General features: G+C 38.0%; 2 protein-coding genes and 1 non-coding gene across 5 annotated transcripts in view; all 3 read right to left on the bottom strand.

Moving 5' to 3' along the window:
- Positions 1–924: 924 nt before the first annotated feature.
- Positions 925–2,732, bottom strand: LOC132196329 (centrosomal protein of 63 kDa-like). Its single transcript, XM_059618891.1, has 6 exons — positions 2,496–2,732; positions 2,147–2,439; positions 1,888–2,091; positions 1,492–1,777; positions 1,255–1,430; positions 925–1,195 (listed from the first exon to the last, which is right to left on the bottom strand). Exons 1-6 carry the CDS (start codon positions 2,730–2,732, stop codon positions 925–927), a joined length of 1,467 nt encoding a protein of 488 aa, XP_059474874.1.
- A 3,374-nt stretch (positions 2,733–6,106) lies between these two features.
- LOC132197235 (uncharacterized) overlaps positions 6,107–19,263 on the bottom strand; it is a 51,524-nt gene continuing 38,367 nt past the window's right edge. Inside the window, exons 3-11 of one of the 3 annotated variants that reach the window (XM_059620382.1) lie at positions 15,383–15,757; positions 12,773–13,073; positions 11,727–12,114; positions 11,419–11,674; positions 10,196–10,825; positions 8,709–9,805; positions 7,772–7,896; positions 7,471–7,700; positions 6,107–7,092 (exon numbers count right to left, since the gene is read on the bottom strand). In XM_059620382.1, the coding sequence (XP_059476365.1) occupies positions 6,910–7,092; positions 7,471–7,700; positions 7,772–7,896; positions 8,709–9,805; positions 10,196–10,825; positions 11,419–11,674; positions 11,727–12,114; positions 12,773–13,073; positions 15,383–15,700 (3,528 nt within the window). In that variant the 5' untranslated portion in view covers positions 15,701–15,757 and the 3' untranslated portion in view covers positions 6,107–6,909. Of the gene's footprint in view, positions 7,093–7,470; positions 7,701–7,771; positions 7,900–8,708; positions 9,806–10,195; positions 10,826–11,418; positions 11,675–11,726; positions 12,115–12,772; positions 13,074–15,382; positions 15,758–19,263 lie in introns of all 3 variants that reach the window. The other 2 variants (XM_059620383.1, XM_059620381.1) reach the window with 2 other exon arrangements.
- On the bottom strand, positions 14,901–14,972 carry Trnam-cau (transfer RNA methionine (anticodon CAU)). The gene has a single exon. It is a non-coding gene; the product is annotated as a tRNA-Met (tRNA).

A 19,263-nucleotide genomic window follows, 5' to 3' on the forward strand; every position in this document is an offset into this window, starting at 1 on the left:
TGCAAACAAGTAAAGGCGAACAAACACGTGCGAGCTACTACATATGCATCCGCCGCACTCGCCGGCACTTTGTCTCGGCCCGGCTTTGAACCCAACACACACATTCACGTTGGTATAGCCCTGGTCATTACTTCAACGGCAAACACGGGCGGATTTGCAGATAACCGCAGCAGCTAGGCCTTGCCAAGATAAAGACTCCTTGAATGCAAATTTATGTCGTCGTGCCCACAAGCACACAGAGTTATCGCACTCGGCGTTAATTAAACGCTTTTTCTCTGCGGGCAATAGAAGCGGGCCCTTTTCACGCGGCAGCACGCGTGGTTTTGTGCTGGCGCCGAATGAATGGCGCGTTATTTCTGCGCTCTTTGCGAAATTCTCCCTTTGTTGCTCAATGGCCTCGATTTTCCGCCTCCGTGTCGACGGTTTCACAAAAAAGGCGGAGACACTTGAAAATTCAACGAAACTGCTAACAATAAGGTGGAATATAAAATAAGTTTTTTAATCAAATAATGTAAGCTAGGGCAATTGAGAAGTTTTTTTATATAATAGGTATTTTAGATTAATTAGAAGCATTCGATTAAATGAGGAAATATACTATTTTCTATTATAAATACTATTGATTTAAGTTACAGATTCCAGAATGTTTAGTTTAAACACAAATTTACTGCAATATCTTCTTATTGTATTTTTTTTTAAAGGAACAAATATTATGCCAAGACAGAAGAGCATTAAAAACTGAATTGTAAAATAAATTGATTGCAGTAATACAAAAAAATTACCCTTTGCTTCATCTTAATTTGAGCAATTTGATAAATTGGAATTATATCAAATGGCGCTGTACTCCTCAATCATTGACTAATTAATAATATTTAATTTTCCATTACAGCAACAATATTTTTTCATTTTAAAACTCAGTATTAAATTCTATTGGTCCAGCGTCCTTCGGAGATGTAAAGTTTCAGCAGCCCTTTCTTTGCGGGCAGCCACCAACTGATAACATGTAGAATCCAAACTCTCTAATTCTCCCTGCATCTGATAAATTTTGGATGATTCATTATGGGCTGCTCCGAGTTCCTCATCCTTTTTCTCCTCCAATTTCTCGAGTTCCTCGTCCAATATTCGGACTTCGCTTAGGAGATGCTTGTGCTCGGCAGCTCGGCTTTCCAATCTTTGCAGCACACTCAAGACTTGTGCGCTGAAATTTGAAATTTCCAATTAAATTTTTGTAGCCATTTAAAAATAAAAAAATGAAACCTTAAAACTTCAAAATCTCTGGATTTTTGCTTGGTCTGCACCGAGATCTCCTTCTCGGTGTTGCTTAGTGAATGCAACTCTTGCTGCAGATCCTTCTTGGCGGATCGCAAAGTCTGCAAAACATCTGCAGTGGACTGTGCAGTTGCTTCCAGCTCCTTCTTCTGGGCGATCAAATCCTGGAGTATAAAGAGTTTGGGAAGAAAAAAAATTATTAACAAAATTATTAAATAGACATACCATCAGCTTATTCTTTTCCGTCATAAGCCTCATTTTGCACTCTTCGATGTCGGCCAGTCTCTCTGTGCCCCTGCCCAGCTCCCGCTCCAAATCGGCCAGTTCTCTTTTGCATAGCTCCATGCGTGTGGCGAGAGCTGGGGAGCCCTTGTCACTAAGAGTTTGCAGCATCAGCTTCAATTTTTCCAAAATTTCAGCCTGCTCGAAATCAATTTCAATCATTTTCTGCATTCTCTGCTGCAACTCCTCCGAGTCCAGCTCCATCTCTTGCAGTATAATATTGTCATCGCTGAAAATTTATTTAACAATTTTTCAAGCGTATTCTTAAAATTAAAATTTAAATACTTGAGGTCGCAAATCAAATTTTCCATTTTCACTATTTCCTCGTGTGCCTCAAACTTCACCGAGTCAATTTCAAAAAGGTCAACGTCCCTCTCTTCGCTTTCCTTGGCTCGTTTCTTCAGTTTTTTCTTCAAGTCCCGTATGTTGCTCGCCAAATATTCAGTTTCCTCAGACACGTCGTCCATTTCTTTTTCTGCTGGTTCCGTTTCGCTTAAGTCCTGGGTCAGGCTGCGAGCTTCCTCAAAATTCACATTCTTGTACCTAAAAAAGAAATTGATTATAAAAATTATAACTCCATCTTGATCTTCATTTATACTTCATCAAGAGATGCTCCAATTTGAGCAGTTCCATTCTTTCCAATCGCAGTCTCTCTTTTGCGTACTTTGGGAACATCTCAGGTCGCGTAAAGAGGAACTGCGTTTCGGCGAGTTTCAGACACAACTGTCTTCGACTCAGCCGAATGATTTGCTTGCGCAAACTTTCTTTGTGCTCTTGTTCAATCCTGGCCTGTCCTTTGAGGAATTTGAGCTTCAATTTGTCCAGCATCTTTCCTTCCACAGTTGCCGCTTCTGCTTCGAAGTTTGCTTCTGCAGCACGCAATTGCTGCTCCTGAAATTTTCAAAAATATAAAAATTGTCTAATTCTAGAAAAACAAAAATTATTACTTTGATGCAGGTCTCCTTTTGAGCCAAACTCTGTTCCAGTTCTCGTATTCTGGTTCTGACGTTTTCCAATTGCAGCACAGTCTCGTCGACAGGGTCAGTGTTAGATTTCAAGATAGAGATCTGCTTGCACTCTAGCTTGGTGATGTCCGAAAGCAAATCTCTAATATGCCGCAACTCCAGGAGGTTCATGCTCTGAAGGGCCTCAGGTTCCGCTGCATGTTGCCCTTTTGGTTTCATTTTCACCAGCAAAAACTTTACGAGAACTTTTCAAAACCTCTAAAAATCCCCTCAACAATCAAATAACGAATCAAAACGATACAATCTTCCATTATTGAGGTAAGGATGACAAATTTCTAGATCCAACAATAGATCTTTCAAGCGCCATTGTAACAATGTATTTTACTTACAAAGAATTAATTTTAAACAATTAATTTTTTCTTTTATCGCTGCTTGAATAAATAAATAATTAGATTAAAAAATCAGATATTTTATAAAAATTGTACGTAATAAAAATTTTCCAAAATTTCTTAAAACTTTGATAAAAAAAAATTAGAACAAATTATTACTCATGATATTTTATGAAACTAATTAATTGATGTTCATGTATTAATTAATTTTAAAAAAAACAATCAAGCCAGTTTTTTTCCAATTTTAAAACTGTTGGAATATGATAGAATAATAGGATTAGAACAGAACTTGCAATTTGATGTTGAAAATTTAATATAATTAAAAATATAAATTTCTTCTTGGTAATTCATAATCTTCATTGTATTAATTTTGCCAAAATATAGTAGTGGGAGCAAGAAATTCTCAGCATTGTCTGCTGCACGTCGTCATGAAAGGCCTCCTGTCACCATTAATCCGGCAGCAAAATCAATTTAATTAAAATGGGAAAATTCATCTTGAGCCCGACGGCGACGAAGACGCCAGCTGCGCTTGTTTGCTCTTGTACTTGCTTGGCAGCACCGCCGACGTAGGCAAACAAACTCTAAGTACCGCTCACAAATTTATTTCGCGGGCTATATGGCTACACTCTGAAAAAACTTTCCACCTTGGTGCCCGCACGCGCGAGAAATTAATAAGAGCAAGCAAGGGTCTGCAAAATTTCCGCGGCATTGAGTTTTAAAAGCGGCCCAAGAGAGGAAGTGTGAGAGGTGAAACGCATTGAAACCAACGCGGTGCTATTTATTTTCGGAGCGAAAAAATATAATAAAAATTCCAAACACACCGTTCCGGTGGAGAGAAAATTTACGAGCAACATTTTCCTCCTCCGGTGACAGCGCAATTCTCAAAAGTTTGCCCTGCACGCGCTGTCGTTGGCGGGAAAAAATAAAGCTCATTAACGCAAACTAATTATTTTATACTCGCTTGTATTTAGGTCCAAGTTGCGCAAGAGTGCCTTGAATCGGCCCTTTTTGTTTACTCTCGGCAGCGTTAATTGCGAAAAAGCTGCTCTCTTCATTTCGCTTGCCTTTGAGCTCTGGTGCTTGGCAAACGGAATGTGAAATAATTTTTGTAATTCAACAAATTTGTTTTGCGTAAATTTTGCCTGGCAACATACAAACGAGCAAATTTCTTCTCTAAAAGAATAATTTATAGTTTAATTTATAGTTTTGAAGATAGAAAAATTTGCTTTTTAATAAGTTTTCGTGATTAATTTTACTGGATATTTTTCCTCTAAAAATTAAAAATTTTCTTACATAGGGAGTTCATGAAATACAACCTTTAAATTATAAAAGTTAGGAATAGAGAACTGCACAAATATAATTTTACTAGAAGTATCAAACTATGCAACCCGCTCTATTGTTGAGTTGCATTTTTTTACAAAATTAACTTTGTATACAAAATTAAAAGTAAATGCCAGAATTTTTAGCTTTGCTCTTGCCCGCGCCGATCCTTTATTTAAGGAAAAATTGTGAAAATATTCAAGGCAACTGCTTAAATATCTGAAAAAATGAGGAAAATTAGATGAAAGAGCTGCCTTAACACTTTAATTTTTGAAACGCAAGGTGAGTAATATTACTCATTGTCAGCTTTTAATTAAATAAATAATTCGTATTATTTTTTAATAATTTATAAAAAAATTGTTTTTTTTTACAATAGTTGCGCTTTTCTTTGAAAATATAAAAAACAAAATTGTAGCTTATGTTGATCATGATATATTTTAATTGCCCAATGATTCAAAGAAGAACTAGGCATCCTTTGTTTTTTCTACGACTCGCATTTTTTTGCTGTAAGACTTTACTGAAACTTAAGTGTAAATTAAGTATTTCAATCTAAAATAACACGAAAATTTACATTCCTTGGAAAAAATCTTACAACTTCAACTCATACGCGATGCCTGAAAATTCCCAGAGTTGAGATTCAAAATGATTAGAAATTCACACCGCGACGCCAGAGGATCATTTCCATGCTCGCCGCGGCCGCCGATGGATGTGGGCCAAAGTAGGTAAAGCACGCATGATATAAAATTCAATTTCAAGAATCATTAGAGCCAGATAAGCCGACGGCGGGCGCACGTTGGTAATTTCCTGCAGCAGCCGCACTTGGGCCTGGAAGAAACTAAACGACGTCGAGGCAGCCGCCGCTCTCTCGGGCCATTCTGGCATCATTACCAGATGAAATGAGACGTGAATCATGCCGTGCTAGATCTTTCTTAAGTCGTTGGACCGTCGGGTGGTGCTCACCCTTTCCAAATGGACGACGCGACACCATGAAAGGGAAATGAAATCGAGCTGGGCCGTCGCAGGAGCAAGAGAGTAATTACCACTGCAGAAGGACCAAAGTCGTGTGTCACCTCGGCCCTGCTTGCAACACGGTCTCGTCCGTTGGGAGCACAGATTCGCACTTTTTTGCTCCAGGAGTGACAGCTTAAACAGAAAGTCGGCTCAAATCTTTCGCGAAAGTCACAGAAGACTGGCAACTTGATTACGCTCAGGCCAATGCATGCGTTTCGTACCAAATCTACTTTAATTTGTTTTAAAAATAATATTTAAAATTAATTTTTATAAAAAAGTACAAACAAAAAATAGTTAATGTTGCTTAGGGGAATCTAAGGAATCGTAAATATCAAAACGGAGCTCATGATAATAATAATTGTTTTCCTATTTATAAAAAAAATACATTAAATTTTTTTAATTGCAGACATGAATTTAATTATGTACATATTTTAAGTGCGAATTAATCTGTGAAATATTAGATTTACCTAATGGACGAATCTGCATAAAAAAATTCCTTATGGTTAGATTTCTTTGAAAATATTTTTTTTAAGTACAATTGTCTTCCTTCATAATTGAAATTTATCGGAATATTAATGAAATAACATATTATTTTTCATTTTTCTTTAAAATTCATTTTATTTATTACCACTTGTAACTTCCAGTATAGCAAAATTTTAGAGCACAAATCACATTTCCACTTGGTTAGTATTGGACTTCCTTGCCGACATAGTAAAATACATTAATTCGACTATCTGCAACGCATCCAATAATAAAATATAATAAAAATTTGTAACTCTCGTTGCCATTCCAACAAATCAATACGGAGCGCCTCTCCCGTGCGTAACAGTAAAATCGTCGTAAATAAAATATAAAAATTGTTGTCATAAAATATTATAAGCGAAGACATATTGTTTCTTGACTATTATCACGAGGTTTGGGGGTTATTATTTATTTATTTCTTATGCATTAAATTATATCTTCATATATATGCTGTAGCGATTATTCATCATTTGATTGAAAAGTAAAACGATCGATGTTGTAATGTTGGGCGGACTGCTGTAAAATCTATATTTTACTAGTAGGTGTGTTGAGCAAATCGCGTTTCAAGTCCATTAATAGGGTGATGATTATTGCTACAATGGAGGCCTGGTATATTTATATAAATGTATGTTAAAGTAAATGAGAGACGATATTTGCATATAATACAGGGTAAATATAAGGGATGATTACACACTCGAATAATATTACATTGCACTGGAAATCCCGTTTACTGAATGTGTTTGTTCCACACACATCTCACTCTCTCGCCAAACGATAAATTAATTTCGCCATTCCGGCGCCTGATAATGCCAAGTTAAATTGAATTAGCCGCTCCACGGCGGCTTCTGCATCGATAACAATGTGCATACAAAGTGTACATTCGAACAGATGAGCAAATTAACAGGCCTGTGTGTATGGTACACAGAGTAATTAAACATTCAAGAGATGCAGCAGAGAAATGAGGATATATATGTACAAAAGCTCATTGTTTGGTTGGCGGCGGTGCATAATTTCACAGCAGGATTTAGCACATTTTGATGATATTAACCGGAGGCGTTAATCAAAACTTTGCAACACATGCAATCAAGCATATCATTAAGTGGAATCTGATCTCGTCGACAAACAAACTAACATGCACTCCGTGGTGTGTCCGCTCAGCTGACTGCCTGAATGACTTTGGCTTTGGCGCCCGCCGCCGGCGACGCGCCACTCGAGGGTGCTTTGAATCCGATTGGACGGTAGCCTTTCGACTTGGCGGCATTGAAGGGTTGCAGCGCTGGCACTTTGCTAGCAGTCGATTTGGATGCACCACTCGACGAAGAGCTACTGCTCGCCAACTGCAAAACAAAATCAATATTCATAGAGATTCTGTTGTCAGCAGTTTTGAATTTTATATTTAACCACCTCTTTGAAAAGAAACAAAAAATAATGGACGTTCTCTATCTAACAAAGTTCAATAAATTGAAAATTAAAAAATTCAAATAAATAATAAAATAAATATTATATTTTTTTCTTTTATAAAGAAGAAATTTCCGTAAACAAAAGAAAAATTAATTTTGCAACTTAGATAAAAAAAAAAAATTAGAGGTAATAAATAATAATGAAACTGATATTGCGAGGATATAATTTTTGAAACTTTTTCCCAGACTTTTTTTGTTTTTGTTTTTTTATTTCTTTACTTTAATTTATAACAGAATTAAATATATTTATATTACATATCTGACCTGTTGAGGCGGAAGGGAGGCAAATCCGTTGTACTGCGAGTGTCCGCGAGAGGCGCCACCATCCTGCTGCTCCTTTGGGGATGGTGAGGGTGACAGTCTGGCTCGGGGCACCCTCGACGCTGCCGAGGTGCCGCCGCCGTTTACCGCTCCCTTGGCGAATTCGCGCCGGTAATTGTGTGACTCGGGAACAATTTTCAAGTCACTCTCCGCAAAAATTGGACCTGTTTGTGTAAATTTCCGCATTTTTAATTGTTTTTATGAAATGCAAGGAGTGCAAAAAATTTTAAATTACCTAAGTAAGCCTGGGAGGTTTTAGGAATATCACATACGATGGCTGGGTGGGTCACGTTTCTGCGGGTGTTGCTGCTGGCACTACTGCTGGACGGCGATGGGGAGGCGCGTTCGCCACTCGGGTACCTGCTAATGGTGTGATAAATCATTCAAAAAATGCTTAAATTCACTTTTATATTAGGCTTAGAAAAATCTCATTGTTTAGCGCTACTTTAAATAGTCATAATTTAGTAATTCCTTAATTTGAGAATATGAATACAAAATGAATTTTTGAATGTTGTTTTAAAAATTTCCAAGATCAAATGTTTTAATTTCTAAAAAATAATTTAAAAATTTCTAATTTAAAATTCATTATTAGGTCTTAGAAAAATAGCTATAAATTAAAAAGAAATAAATAAAAATATGTATTACATAATTTCTTTTTATGACTGTTTATTGTACTTACAATTAAATCATTACGCATTGCAAGGTTGTTCTCACAGTTTTGTTAGTAATTATTTTTGATAATATTTTAATCGAAAGAGATAATATTTTTTCCAAGCCTAATAAAACTGTTAAGTGATAATATAAGATTGAAAATGCAGAGCTTTTATTACTCACAGTTTAACAGGCGTTGAAGTGACTGTTAAAATTGGCAAATGAGAGTGGGTGCAAAATGAGTGTTAGAATAGCACATACATACATATATAGAAAGGTAAAGCGAATTACACAAGTCTGTGGGCCAAAAGTAATGCTGCACGGAATGCAAACATTGTCCCGCAGCAGCTCTCGAATACATAGAAATTTAATTAAAGCAAAGGGTACATAGCAAGAGAGAAAGACCGCCTCGGGTCGTCCGTGTAGCCAAGGAAATTCGCTGCGAATGCAAATAACAAAAACCATCAAGCCCCACATCCAAATGTGCTGACAAGAGAGAAGCGAAGAGCAAACATACAAACCTATTAATTTTGGCCGGATTCGCGATGTAGTCTTTGTATTCTCTCGGCTCGGCCGATTTCGCCTGCCTGATCGACGCCGACTCGTCCTCCTGGATGCTTTGCGCGATCTGCTTGTAGATGGACTTCTTCGGCGCCACCCTGGTGGCCGCCTGGCCTTCAGGTTCGGCCCTGACGGGCTTTGACCTCTGCACCACCCTCTCGTCGAGGGAGATGGCGGGCAGAGACTGCGGCCCGTCGCTGTCCTGCAGACTGAAGAGGCGCAGCTGCTCCTTCAGGGTGGCCTTTTCCCTGGCCCGCTTGCGCTGAAACTCCTCCTCCACCTTCTTCATGGCCTCCGCCTCCTGCCTCCGCTGCTTTTCGCGCATTTCCGCCTCTTTCGACAGCCGGTCCGCCACTCGCCGCCTTTCGATCTGCCTGATCGTTGACTGGAAAGTGAATTTCTTGCCCGGTTTGTTGGTCAACTTCGACCTGATGGCCTTGACCGCCTGCTCGTCCTCGCTGTGCACCTGCGGCACCTCCCACGGCGACTCAGGTCGCAGCTCGCGCATCTCTTCGGGCCGCTCGTTCAGGTGGTTGTTCCTGACGATGAGCAGACTATTGTTGTTTCGCGCTCCCTGCTCCTCCCTTTCTTTGTTGTGCAGTTGCGTCAAAACGTCCACACTCAGTGACCTCTGACCTGCGTGCAGGTTTCGCGACTTGACCCTGGGGACGATGCACCTTCGAGAGTCGTACTCGGGCAGGTACATGATGTGGCTGCCGGAGGCGATGTGGGACAGAGGCTTTTTGCCGGTGATTTGTATTATTTCCTCCACCTCCTCCTCTTCATACTGGTCGGGACTGCTCGATTCGTTGGGCGAACGCCAGCAGACGCCCTCGTCAGACTGGATCGGCGTCCGCTGCCAGTTGGGGCCTTCGCCGGTGCTGTCCAGGGAGTTGGGGGCGCTGCGACTCAAGTACCAGTTTTCGTCAAGGGAAAGTTGCTGCTGCGAATGGTACTTGTTTTGAAAAGCTGACCCAAGAGCACCGGACACAGATTTTTTGAACTTTTTCAGGCTGTGGAATGTGGTGATGTTTTCATCGGGACTTTCCAGCGGCGACTGAGAAATTAACAAAAGTAAATAATAAAAATGCAATGGACCTTAAATTTAAAGTAGAAAATAGGATGGAAATTAAATTAAATTATTAAAAGTTTCAATTTTTCAGGATAATATTAGCTTGTATTACAAATTCATATTTAGTAAGAAAATAAAAATGTTACTCTTAAAGCTGTAAATTTAAGCTTGAATCCGTCAGGAATAAAATTTTATAAATAAATAATATACAAATCCAGGTAAAGTTTAAAAAATATTTTAAAAAAAACTTCATATGATCTGCTGTTTTTATTCTTTGAACAAAAATTGCAATAGTTAAATTCTAAATATTTCAATGCTCAATAGATATAATATTTACAATAAAAAATTTATATTTTATTAAAAAATAATACTCACATCTATTTCTTCTGGGCCTTTGTTAGCCGCCAACTGTAGCTGGTCTGGTCTTGGCAGCGACAAGGAGAACATGTGCGACCTTCTCGTAAATTTCGGTGGCGTGACCCTTCCACTTGACCTGCCCCTTTCTCCTTTCAAAACCTCGGGCGGGCGTTCTTCTGAAACGGCCCTTCTCGACGGCGGGCTTCTCGCCGCCTTGACGGGGTCCTCGTCTGAACTCGAGTCGTCCAAATCCTGTTCGGGCGTCCATTGTCTCGCGACCGGCGAGTGGTTTTTGCGGAGTCGGATGGGAGCTGCGGGCGCTGGGTCAGGCGAATCTAGCATGTTTTGTCCCGGTCCCGGACTGGCGTCCCCGGAAATTCCCGAGTCACCGGACTTTTCCTGCGTGGCCACGCTCCCGCGCACCAGCAGAGGGGCTCGCTGCGAATAGCACTGGACGATTCGCTCCTCCAACAAGGCGGCGGTGCCACTGGTTTCTCTTAAAATTGGTGAAATAGACCGATTCCTCCGCCTCCCTCTTGGGTCGTCTTCAGGTTCGTCAGGGAGGTCACCAACCAGGAGCTGCCGCCAAGCAGCGGTGGGTGAAAAACGGGGGATGTCGGGGGTCTTTTTTGGCAGCACTGGTCGCAGCTATAAAACAAATAATAAGCAATTATTTAGATTTCTTATTTATTAAAATCGAAAATGTCATTATTTGGAATCTCATCGGTTGAAACCACACAAAAAACTATTGCAACTAAATTTTCAACAAGAATAACTGAAGATTTTGCAAATTTATATTCTAGAATGAACAGAAATTTATTCATTTAGAACAATCCAACAGATGTATTTAGAAAAAAAAAAAACTGCAAAAAAACTGTTATTAGTCAATTAGTGTAATTTTACAACTTTTGCTTACATTAAACGTATTTAAATAAATATATTTTTTATAATTAAACATTAAATTGAGTTATTTTCCTTTTAATTTTTGGCAAAAATATAATGAACAACTTTTAATTTCAAATTTTAGCAGGCTTTCTGGATAAATTATTTTTATTCTCTGCCTGAGAACTATGCATATAGGATCAAAATTAATTCGTTTTTCTCAGCATAAATGGTTGTACATTTCTTTAATTTCCCGTGGATTAAAAACAAATTTCATATGCCATAAATTAAAACTGTTTCACAATTATTCAAAAATATTGTTAAAATCAATATTTTGTAAGGTTTATCTGTTTTGTTACCTGCAAATTGATGTCGCCGTTGTTCAGTGGCATTTCATCTTCTGTGTAACTTTCGCCCGAGCCGGACGACGACCTCTTCCTCCGCAGGACGGGATTCCTCATGCGGGCTGCAAACCTATCAACCTCGTCTTCGTCAGCGGCGGCCACTCCGCCACCCACGTCCATTCCGAAGTAGAAGGTTTTCGGCGGCTGTGAATTCACGAGAGGTTGTTTTTTGGCACTTTGTTCGACCGCCGGGGACCTCGCTCTGGTCGGCCTGCAAAAAGTTTTGTTACAATTTACTTGAGAATAATAATTCCACCTCCTACCTGTGGTTTTCTTTGACTTCGCGATGGTCGTTGGACGACTCGCGGCCAACTGGTGCGTGTCGCGGGCCCGAAGGTGTGGGCGACCCTTTGTTTTGCGGTTGTGCGGTGGCCGCCACTTTTTGAGCTTCTGGCGCCACATGCTTTTTGGCCAGTCGCTCTTTGTGCTTCTGCTGGGCCGCCTTGACCAGCTCCTGTTGGAATTCAGGCGAGGAAACGCTTCGCTTGGCCAAGAACGCGGACGCAGCCGCGTTGATTGGCGCCCGTGATTGTTTGTTATTTTCCTCGCTTTTCCGCGCCTCGCTCGACGGCGCCGGACTGTTTGACGTTTGTGCTCTGGTTTTGAACAGCCGCGTCTTCTTTGGCGCCGCTGAACCCGTATCCTCCCAACCTGAAAATCAATGCCACCGCGATTAAAAAAAAATATTCACATAATATGAGGATTTTTCAATCTGATTATTTGATTTCAAAATAATACATTTTTTAAATCTGCAAATCTTTTCTGTGTTCAAAAGAATTTTTATTAACTTATGTAATGAAACTAAGTATTTTGCTATTTTTTATTTTAAAGCTTTAACTTTTCTTTTAAATTCTCGTTTGATCCAGTGCCATATTTGTTTTGTTTTCTGCATAATAACTTTCAAAAAATGGAAAACATTAAATAAAAAGTATCCAAATTTCACTGCAAAAAAGTCTCAATTTCTAATGCATTAAATAATAAATTCAAGAGAAACATGTATTTTATTTTATTGAATTAAAATTTGTGATATTATATAATATAACTAATTCCAGACAATTTTGAATAGAAAAAAATGTAAATTTCAAAATCTGTTTCTAGAGGAAATAAATTTGGTTAATGTCCAGCATCATTATGCATGAATATTTATGAGTCCAAAATTTGTTCTTTTTATTTTATTTTTTTGTAACTTTCTCAAGATTTTTTTTCTCCAGTCTTTCAAATTATTGGCAAGACAGTTAATATTTCGAATTGATTCAATATTGATTGATCCTGAAGGCAAACACAATTAAAGCGAAAATTGAAAACTGACCGCTGGTGTCGCTTGGCGACTCCGACTCCTGCTTCTGCGGGGGTGGCGGCGCTTTATACTTCTTTTTGTTCGCTGCGGCGGCGGCGGCGGCGGCAGCCGCCGCTGAAGCTGCGTTGGCGTTGGTCCGGACGACCATTGGCTTTTGCTGATTGACCATCATTAAAGGCGCCGGGGCGGCTCTGAAATTAGAGGGAGCCCGCAGATCTGGCTCGCTGCCTCCAAATCTGTTTGCGCTCAATCTGCCGCCGGGCGACCCTCTGCTCACTTTCGCCTTGTAAGCTTTCACGGGCGCCACGTTTTGCTGAAACAAACAATTTCAAATTAGTTTAGCAGCGTTTGTAACCAAATTAATCGTACAAGTTGACTATTTCAATTTTATCGCAGCGAATCAATATGCATTTCTGGGCTTATTGTTTATTGTTTGCCCCGGGAAAGTGCAGTTGTGAATGCAATCTCCTGGGAAGACTTTGAAGGAAGCACGTAGTGCCACGGAGGTGCTTAATTAACTAATCAATTATGCCGGCACAGCGGCTCTGGAGGTGAGCGAACCACGGAGGAATTGTGCTGCTTTGGCTGCGTGCTAATGTTTATTTATGCCTTGCACGGTTCGCGGCGTATGCAACCAGCAACGCTAGCAGTAAATTGCAATTATATGTACCTGACGCGCATCCTTCTGAGCATTGAGCTTTTTTAATTTAAAGTTGCTCATTTCATTACAATCACCAAGTTAACTTTCATAGAGGGTATACAGTAAACTCCATAGAAAATATTCAAAAAATTTTGACAGCCTAAGCATTACTTTTAAAAATAAAAAAATAAATAATATAAAATTTTTCGAGATTCAAGTTAATTTGCGTATAATAATCATAATTATTGACACCTTCATGAAATTACAATCCAAAATGGGATGATTTATAATATTTATATTCAGTATTTAATGATTCCACGGTTCCCAAGTTTAATTTTATAAATATAATATATTTCATTTATATTTAAACAATTATATTAAATGTACCAAAAAATGTTCATTAGGGCAAAACTTAAATATAATTAAAAAATGAAATAAAAAATAATATTTTATCATAATAATAATTCGAATTAGTTTGATTTATTTATACAAAATCAAGTTTTATTTGTTTTATAAATAATTTAAACTAGTATGTTGGTTTTTTATTTGTGGATTGTGCTATTTACAAAATCTGGCAATGCTTTCCAACCAGTTCGTTTTATTTGAAAGTGACACCTGTAAATTCATGAATGGTCAGTAGTTTGCGGCACTGCGGAACCACAGATCGCTTCCCTGAAGCGGAACTTTCTCACAATATACCGCAAATTTTGATGCGTTTACGCGAAATGAAATTATTATTGACCCAAATTATCGGCGTGGTTCTCACACGAAATTGGGCAACACCGTTACTTCTGTAAGGCTGCACTGCGACGAATTGCGTGCAATACAAAAAGGTGAAGACGTGAATATTTTGTTTGTCTCTTCCGTCACTTTTGTCAAGGAAAAACCGAGCTACAATTTTGCCGCCGCTAATGTTCATTACGCTCACGTGAATTCCATTTTATTTTCGCATTTGATTTAATCCTAGATTTGCGCCGCCAGACATATATTAATCCCATTGAAATCTGACGCTTCCGATTGATTGATGAGATGATTTTCAAACGCAGAGTGACATTACGTGGCCGCAAAATAGGTGCTGCTGCTATTTACTAGGTGAATTCAAGCTCTCTGTGAGTTGATTGACAGTTTAATTACATTGCCTAGCATTGGTTGCTTTCAAATCAGGTCCAGAGAATAATATTGACGAACAGTAAAAACTTGATTATTTAAAAATTAAAATAAAATTAATTGAACGCAGAAAAAATTTAGCGAATTAAAATTATTGAATTTAAATTTTACGTTCAGACGAAGTAAATAAATGAAAAGAGTGTTAAAAATTATTAATTTTAAACTAAACGTCATAAATTTTTCGTGATTCAATTTTAATTTTTGTTTTGAAACGTGTGAAATAAATTGAATTTGAGTGATAAAAATTTCTAGAAAGAAATAATTTTTTAGAAAAAATCATACCTTCCACAAAACCACTTTGCAAAGATATTAATTATTATTATTAAAAGAATATAGCAGAGCGTGGTTTCGATCCACGGACCTCTGGGTTATGGGCCCAGCACGCTTCCACTGCGCCACTCTGCTTCATACGAACTCTAGTCACGGCTAAATTATTTTCATAGAACCAGCAGCTTAAGAAAATCAATAATTGAAAATACCTTCAAAAATTAACATTTAATTGTAAGTAAGGAAAGAAACAAGTCCCTGTTTTTAATATATCCTAATGCTAATATTTTATAAATTTTTTTTGCACAAAAATATAAAAATTACAATTTTCGATGCAAAACGAGGCCATTATGTATATATTATTTTCCTGGTATCTATCATTATTTTTTCTCTAATTAACTTGGAGACAAACCAAAAGAGAAAATAATTGCGTCTTATCGATCTTTCTATTTCTAGACAATTTTCAGTTTCACAGAAGTGCAAAAGAGCGTAACCTAGAGTGTCACGTCACATAATCAAACAAGCCAGCACAAAACAAGATCTCTCACCTGCGCTATTTTCCTTCCGCTGATGGTGCCACCCTGGTGCAGGATGGCGCCGTTGTTGGTGGCGCGCAGTTTGGGCGGCGGCCCCAGTACCTTGGGCAGCACCTTGTTCTCAGGAACCAGTTCGGGGTTGCGGCCCGGCGGACCTCGGCGGTGCATGTCCCGCGGGAAGGAGTGGACGTTCCATCGGGGGTCATCTGGAGGGTAGGCGATCTCGCCAGGATGCTGGTGGTGGTGGAAGGGCCGCGGGTAGCCGCGGTGGTGCGGGTCGTGCGGGTGGCCATGGTGGAAACTGTGCTGCGCCGAATGTGAGTTGCCCATTTTGCCTCAGTCCGTGCTCAGCAGGTCACCATTTCCATGCAATTCTCATCAACCGAGCTGTAATCAGAGAAAAATGCAATTTTATAGAGGATTGCTGTTGATGAGAGACAAACAAGTCAGGGTGATCTCAATTTCATAATAAGTCATGGAAACAAAATTAGATAAACTTTTTTTAACAACAATATGTAAAAAAAACGTAATGTATAAAAAACAAAAAAATCTATAAATTTATTAACTAACTAAACAATATTTTTGTTTTAATTTTTATTATTTCATTAAATATTTATAATTTATAATAGTAAAATATATTTATACCTATGTTTTTTTAATTTTATCAAAATGACGTTCACATTTTTAAATCTATTGCAAAATATTAATTTTATTTATTTAATAATTAAATAATATATAATAAATTATAGTTCAGTATGCAATAATAATGAATTTATAAAAATTATCACTGGAGTGTATCAAAGGGTTTTATTTTATATAATTATTAATTGTATTAATTTTATTGATCACAAATACCTTATATCATTTGCACTGTCCCTCCCCACATATTATTAAATATTGAAAGAAAATATTAAACAAATTTTAAAAACGCACATCTTTTGATATCTCTTCATTATAATTAAAATAGCGCATCCATGTTTGAAAACCTCTCGAGTTTGTTGGAAAATCGAGTTTTGAATCCAATTTTAATATAATTGCATCATTGCACACTGCGATATGTGTGTAATGTTATACCTGGCGAGATGTAGGTGTGCCTGTTTCGCCGCGGCGTGACCAGTAATTGATATTTTTCAATTACTCTTATTATCGAAGCACACAGCCATTCGATACAGTAATCCAATCGAACGGATCTGTATAAAATGCTATCGCCTTTCATGAGCAGCTTGATTTTCTTTTTTAAAGAAAAATAAAGGTCCTTTCTTTCTTTCTTTCCAACGAGCGGTGCCAATTCTCACGTTCCGCTATGTTGGCGCCGCCTTTTGTTTCGTCATGTTTTAATTTGGACGAAAATATGTGTCTGCATTTTGTCCAGCCAAGGACAAGAAGGTGTAATTTGAGCTGCTCGGCGCGCGATTCTCACACGAATTTTTGTGTTGTTGAAGAGACCGTGCAAATACAAGTTTTCTTTTTTCAACTCTGCACGTTTATTTTTCTTGTCCAGTGTTTCGGGTTACATATCGATGTTAGTGAAATTAAATAAACCCGGCCGCGAGCATACATTGCAAAAAAAAAAAAAAAATGACTGTTCGCAAATGGAGAGCCTGGGAAAAAAAGTAAAATTCTGCGGTTGATACTTTTAGTATTTGAAATCGACAGATCATATTCTTCCCTTGCGAAATAAGAAAAGAGTTTCTTATAGAAAGTTGGCCACCGCCTACAACGAAATGACCGCTTTTAGGCAAATATAGAAATTTGCAAAGCAACCCAAAATTGGCTCATTAAGCATCCTAATTGCGGCTCCTCCCCCGTGCGGTCGGCCGGTCCGAGCCAAAAACAAATCTCCTAATTAGTTCCAGCCTGAATATGCACCATAATGACGATTATTAAACCTCCCGTTTCCTCTTTCTCGGAAGATGCGCCACAATCTAATGTACTTCTCGCAACAAAAGCAAAAAATATAGGTTGCTTTGCGAAGGAAACGCTCGTTTGACAGAATCGTTACGGCGTGGACAGTAAATTAATTGTGTAAAGAAGGTGCAACAAGTAAAGCAAGTAGTATAGTTAGAAGTATGTAGGGTAAAGCGGAACAATCCCCTGGCATTGGTGCGATCGGACAAGAGATGCATTCAATTTATCTCAATGCGCATACAATGGCGTCATTGGGCGGAGAACAAATTGCACCGACCTGAATCGTGAGTTTTTATCCCACGCATCTCAACATTTAATCAAGCAACAATAATTGGAAATTAAGAATACTTATGTAATTGAAGATTTAATGTTGATTTACCCAATTTACCAATGCAGGATAAGCATCTCACGCAATTATATTTCTATAAATTGTAATTATTTGCCTTAAAGGATTGAATAATGCTCCTTAATATAAAATATTTTAGATATACTTTTGTGTCAAATATGTATCTTAAACTTGTTTAAAAAAAATAGTTTAAAATTTTTGGTAACGGTTTTTTATTTATAATAATTATATCAAAAATTAACAAATTATTAATTTATTAACAATATCAATAAAAAAAAGCATATATAATTAAAATAAAGTTTATTAAAATATATTTTTTTGTTTAGACATTGTTTGTATTTTAATTCCATTGCTAAAATAAACCCATCTTTAGACAGCAAGTTCCTATTTCTGCCAATATCCAATCTTTTTGCACATTTTCAAGGCACAAAACAATTTAATGTTTTCCAACTAACGTGATACACATGGGAGAAAAGAGAATAATTGCCGTTTATTTTCCTGCTATTTATGCTGCTATAATGGAACTATTTTATTACCCTAATAAAAGCCAGTGAGGCAATAAAGTGTGCGAGAAATCATTGTTATTTGACTCTAATTGTTAGAGGAAAATTTATCAAAACTTAATGAATTGGATTATATAGAGCAACCTCGTAAAATAGTATTAACAATTTATAAACAAGCGCAACTCCAAATTAAGCTGTAAACCTATCTGATAACCTATAAAATTCGCATTTAACAAAATCTAGAAATTAAATTCTAGAAAGCTTTTTATACATACAATCCGGTTCAAATACAAATCAAAGCCTTGCTTGTACTATCAGCGCCTGAAAATCTGCAAACATTTTTTATAACATCCGATGTGGGTTGATTGATGAGGCGCTAATCTTCCTAGCAGAATTATTTCGCCGCTTAGGTTTCTCAGGATGAACCAGTTCCTTTCTGCCTACGACACTGTAACCTCTTGGACAGCCATTCAAATTAAAATCACAAGTAGTCTAAATTTTCGCAGGCACATCAAAAACCCACGTTCCCAGAACACGCGTGTACAGTTACAGTGCGTGCTTGGGAAACCGCGTAACTAAAATTCTACTAAAATTATTTCGTAAATTCCAAGGATTTTTACGACTAAGACGTAAAAATTACTTTCAATTGGCTGTGTAATGTATTCGGTAAGATTTTAATAACGATTCCGCACCCAGGTACTAAAATGACACACCTGGTCGCTCGTACCAGGTTCGTACATAAAACTTTTACCCGGCGCAGCAGGCCTATAAAATAATCGTAAATTAACCGGCAATGAAAGTCCACAATGCGTTTTACTTAATGGTATGCAAGCGGAGCGTCGATAGATTCGAAGCAGAAAGTGAAAAAGAATCGTTCCCACCTTTTTACCGAACTCTCCCTTGACCCTGAGGAGCGCACTGCGTGACCTCATTTTATCTTGCGTTTTAAAAGTTGCAAAGGAAGTTGTTGAACTCGCGCAGGACATTAATTAACCAGCCTTTTGGTTTCTCTTCATGCTGAATTGATATAAAATAATTTCGTTCTCGCCAATTGACCCGCGGCGGTGACCACTCTGATATACCCGCTTGCCTGCGTGCGATATAAAAACGGCTTTTATTCGCGCACGCCGGCCGGA

This window comes from Neocloeon triangulifer, unplaced genomic scaffold (genome assembly GCF_031216515.1).
Source record: "Neocloeon triangulifer isolate White Clay Creek 2 clone unplaced genomic scaffold, ASM3121651v1 ptg000012l, whole genome shotgun sequence".
NCBI lineage: Eukaryota > Metazoa > Arthropoda > Insecta > Ephemeroptera > Baetidae > Neocloeon > Neocloeon triangulifer.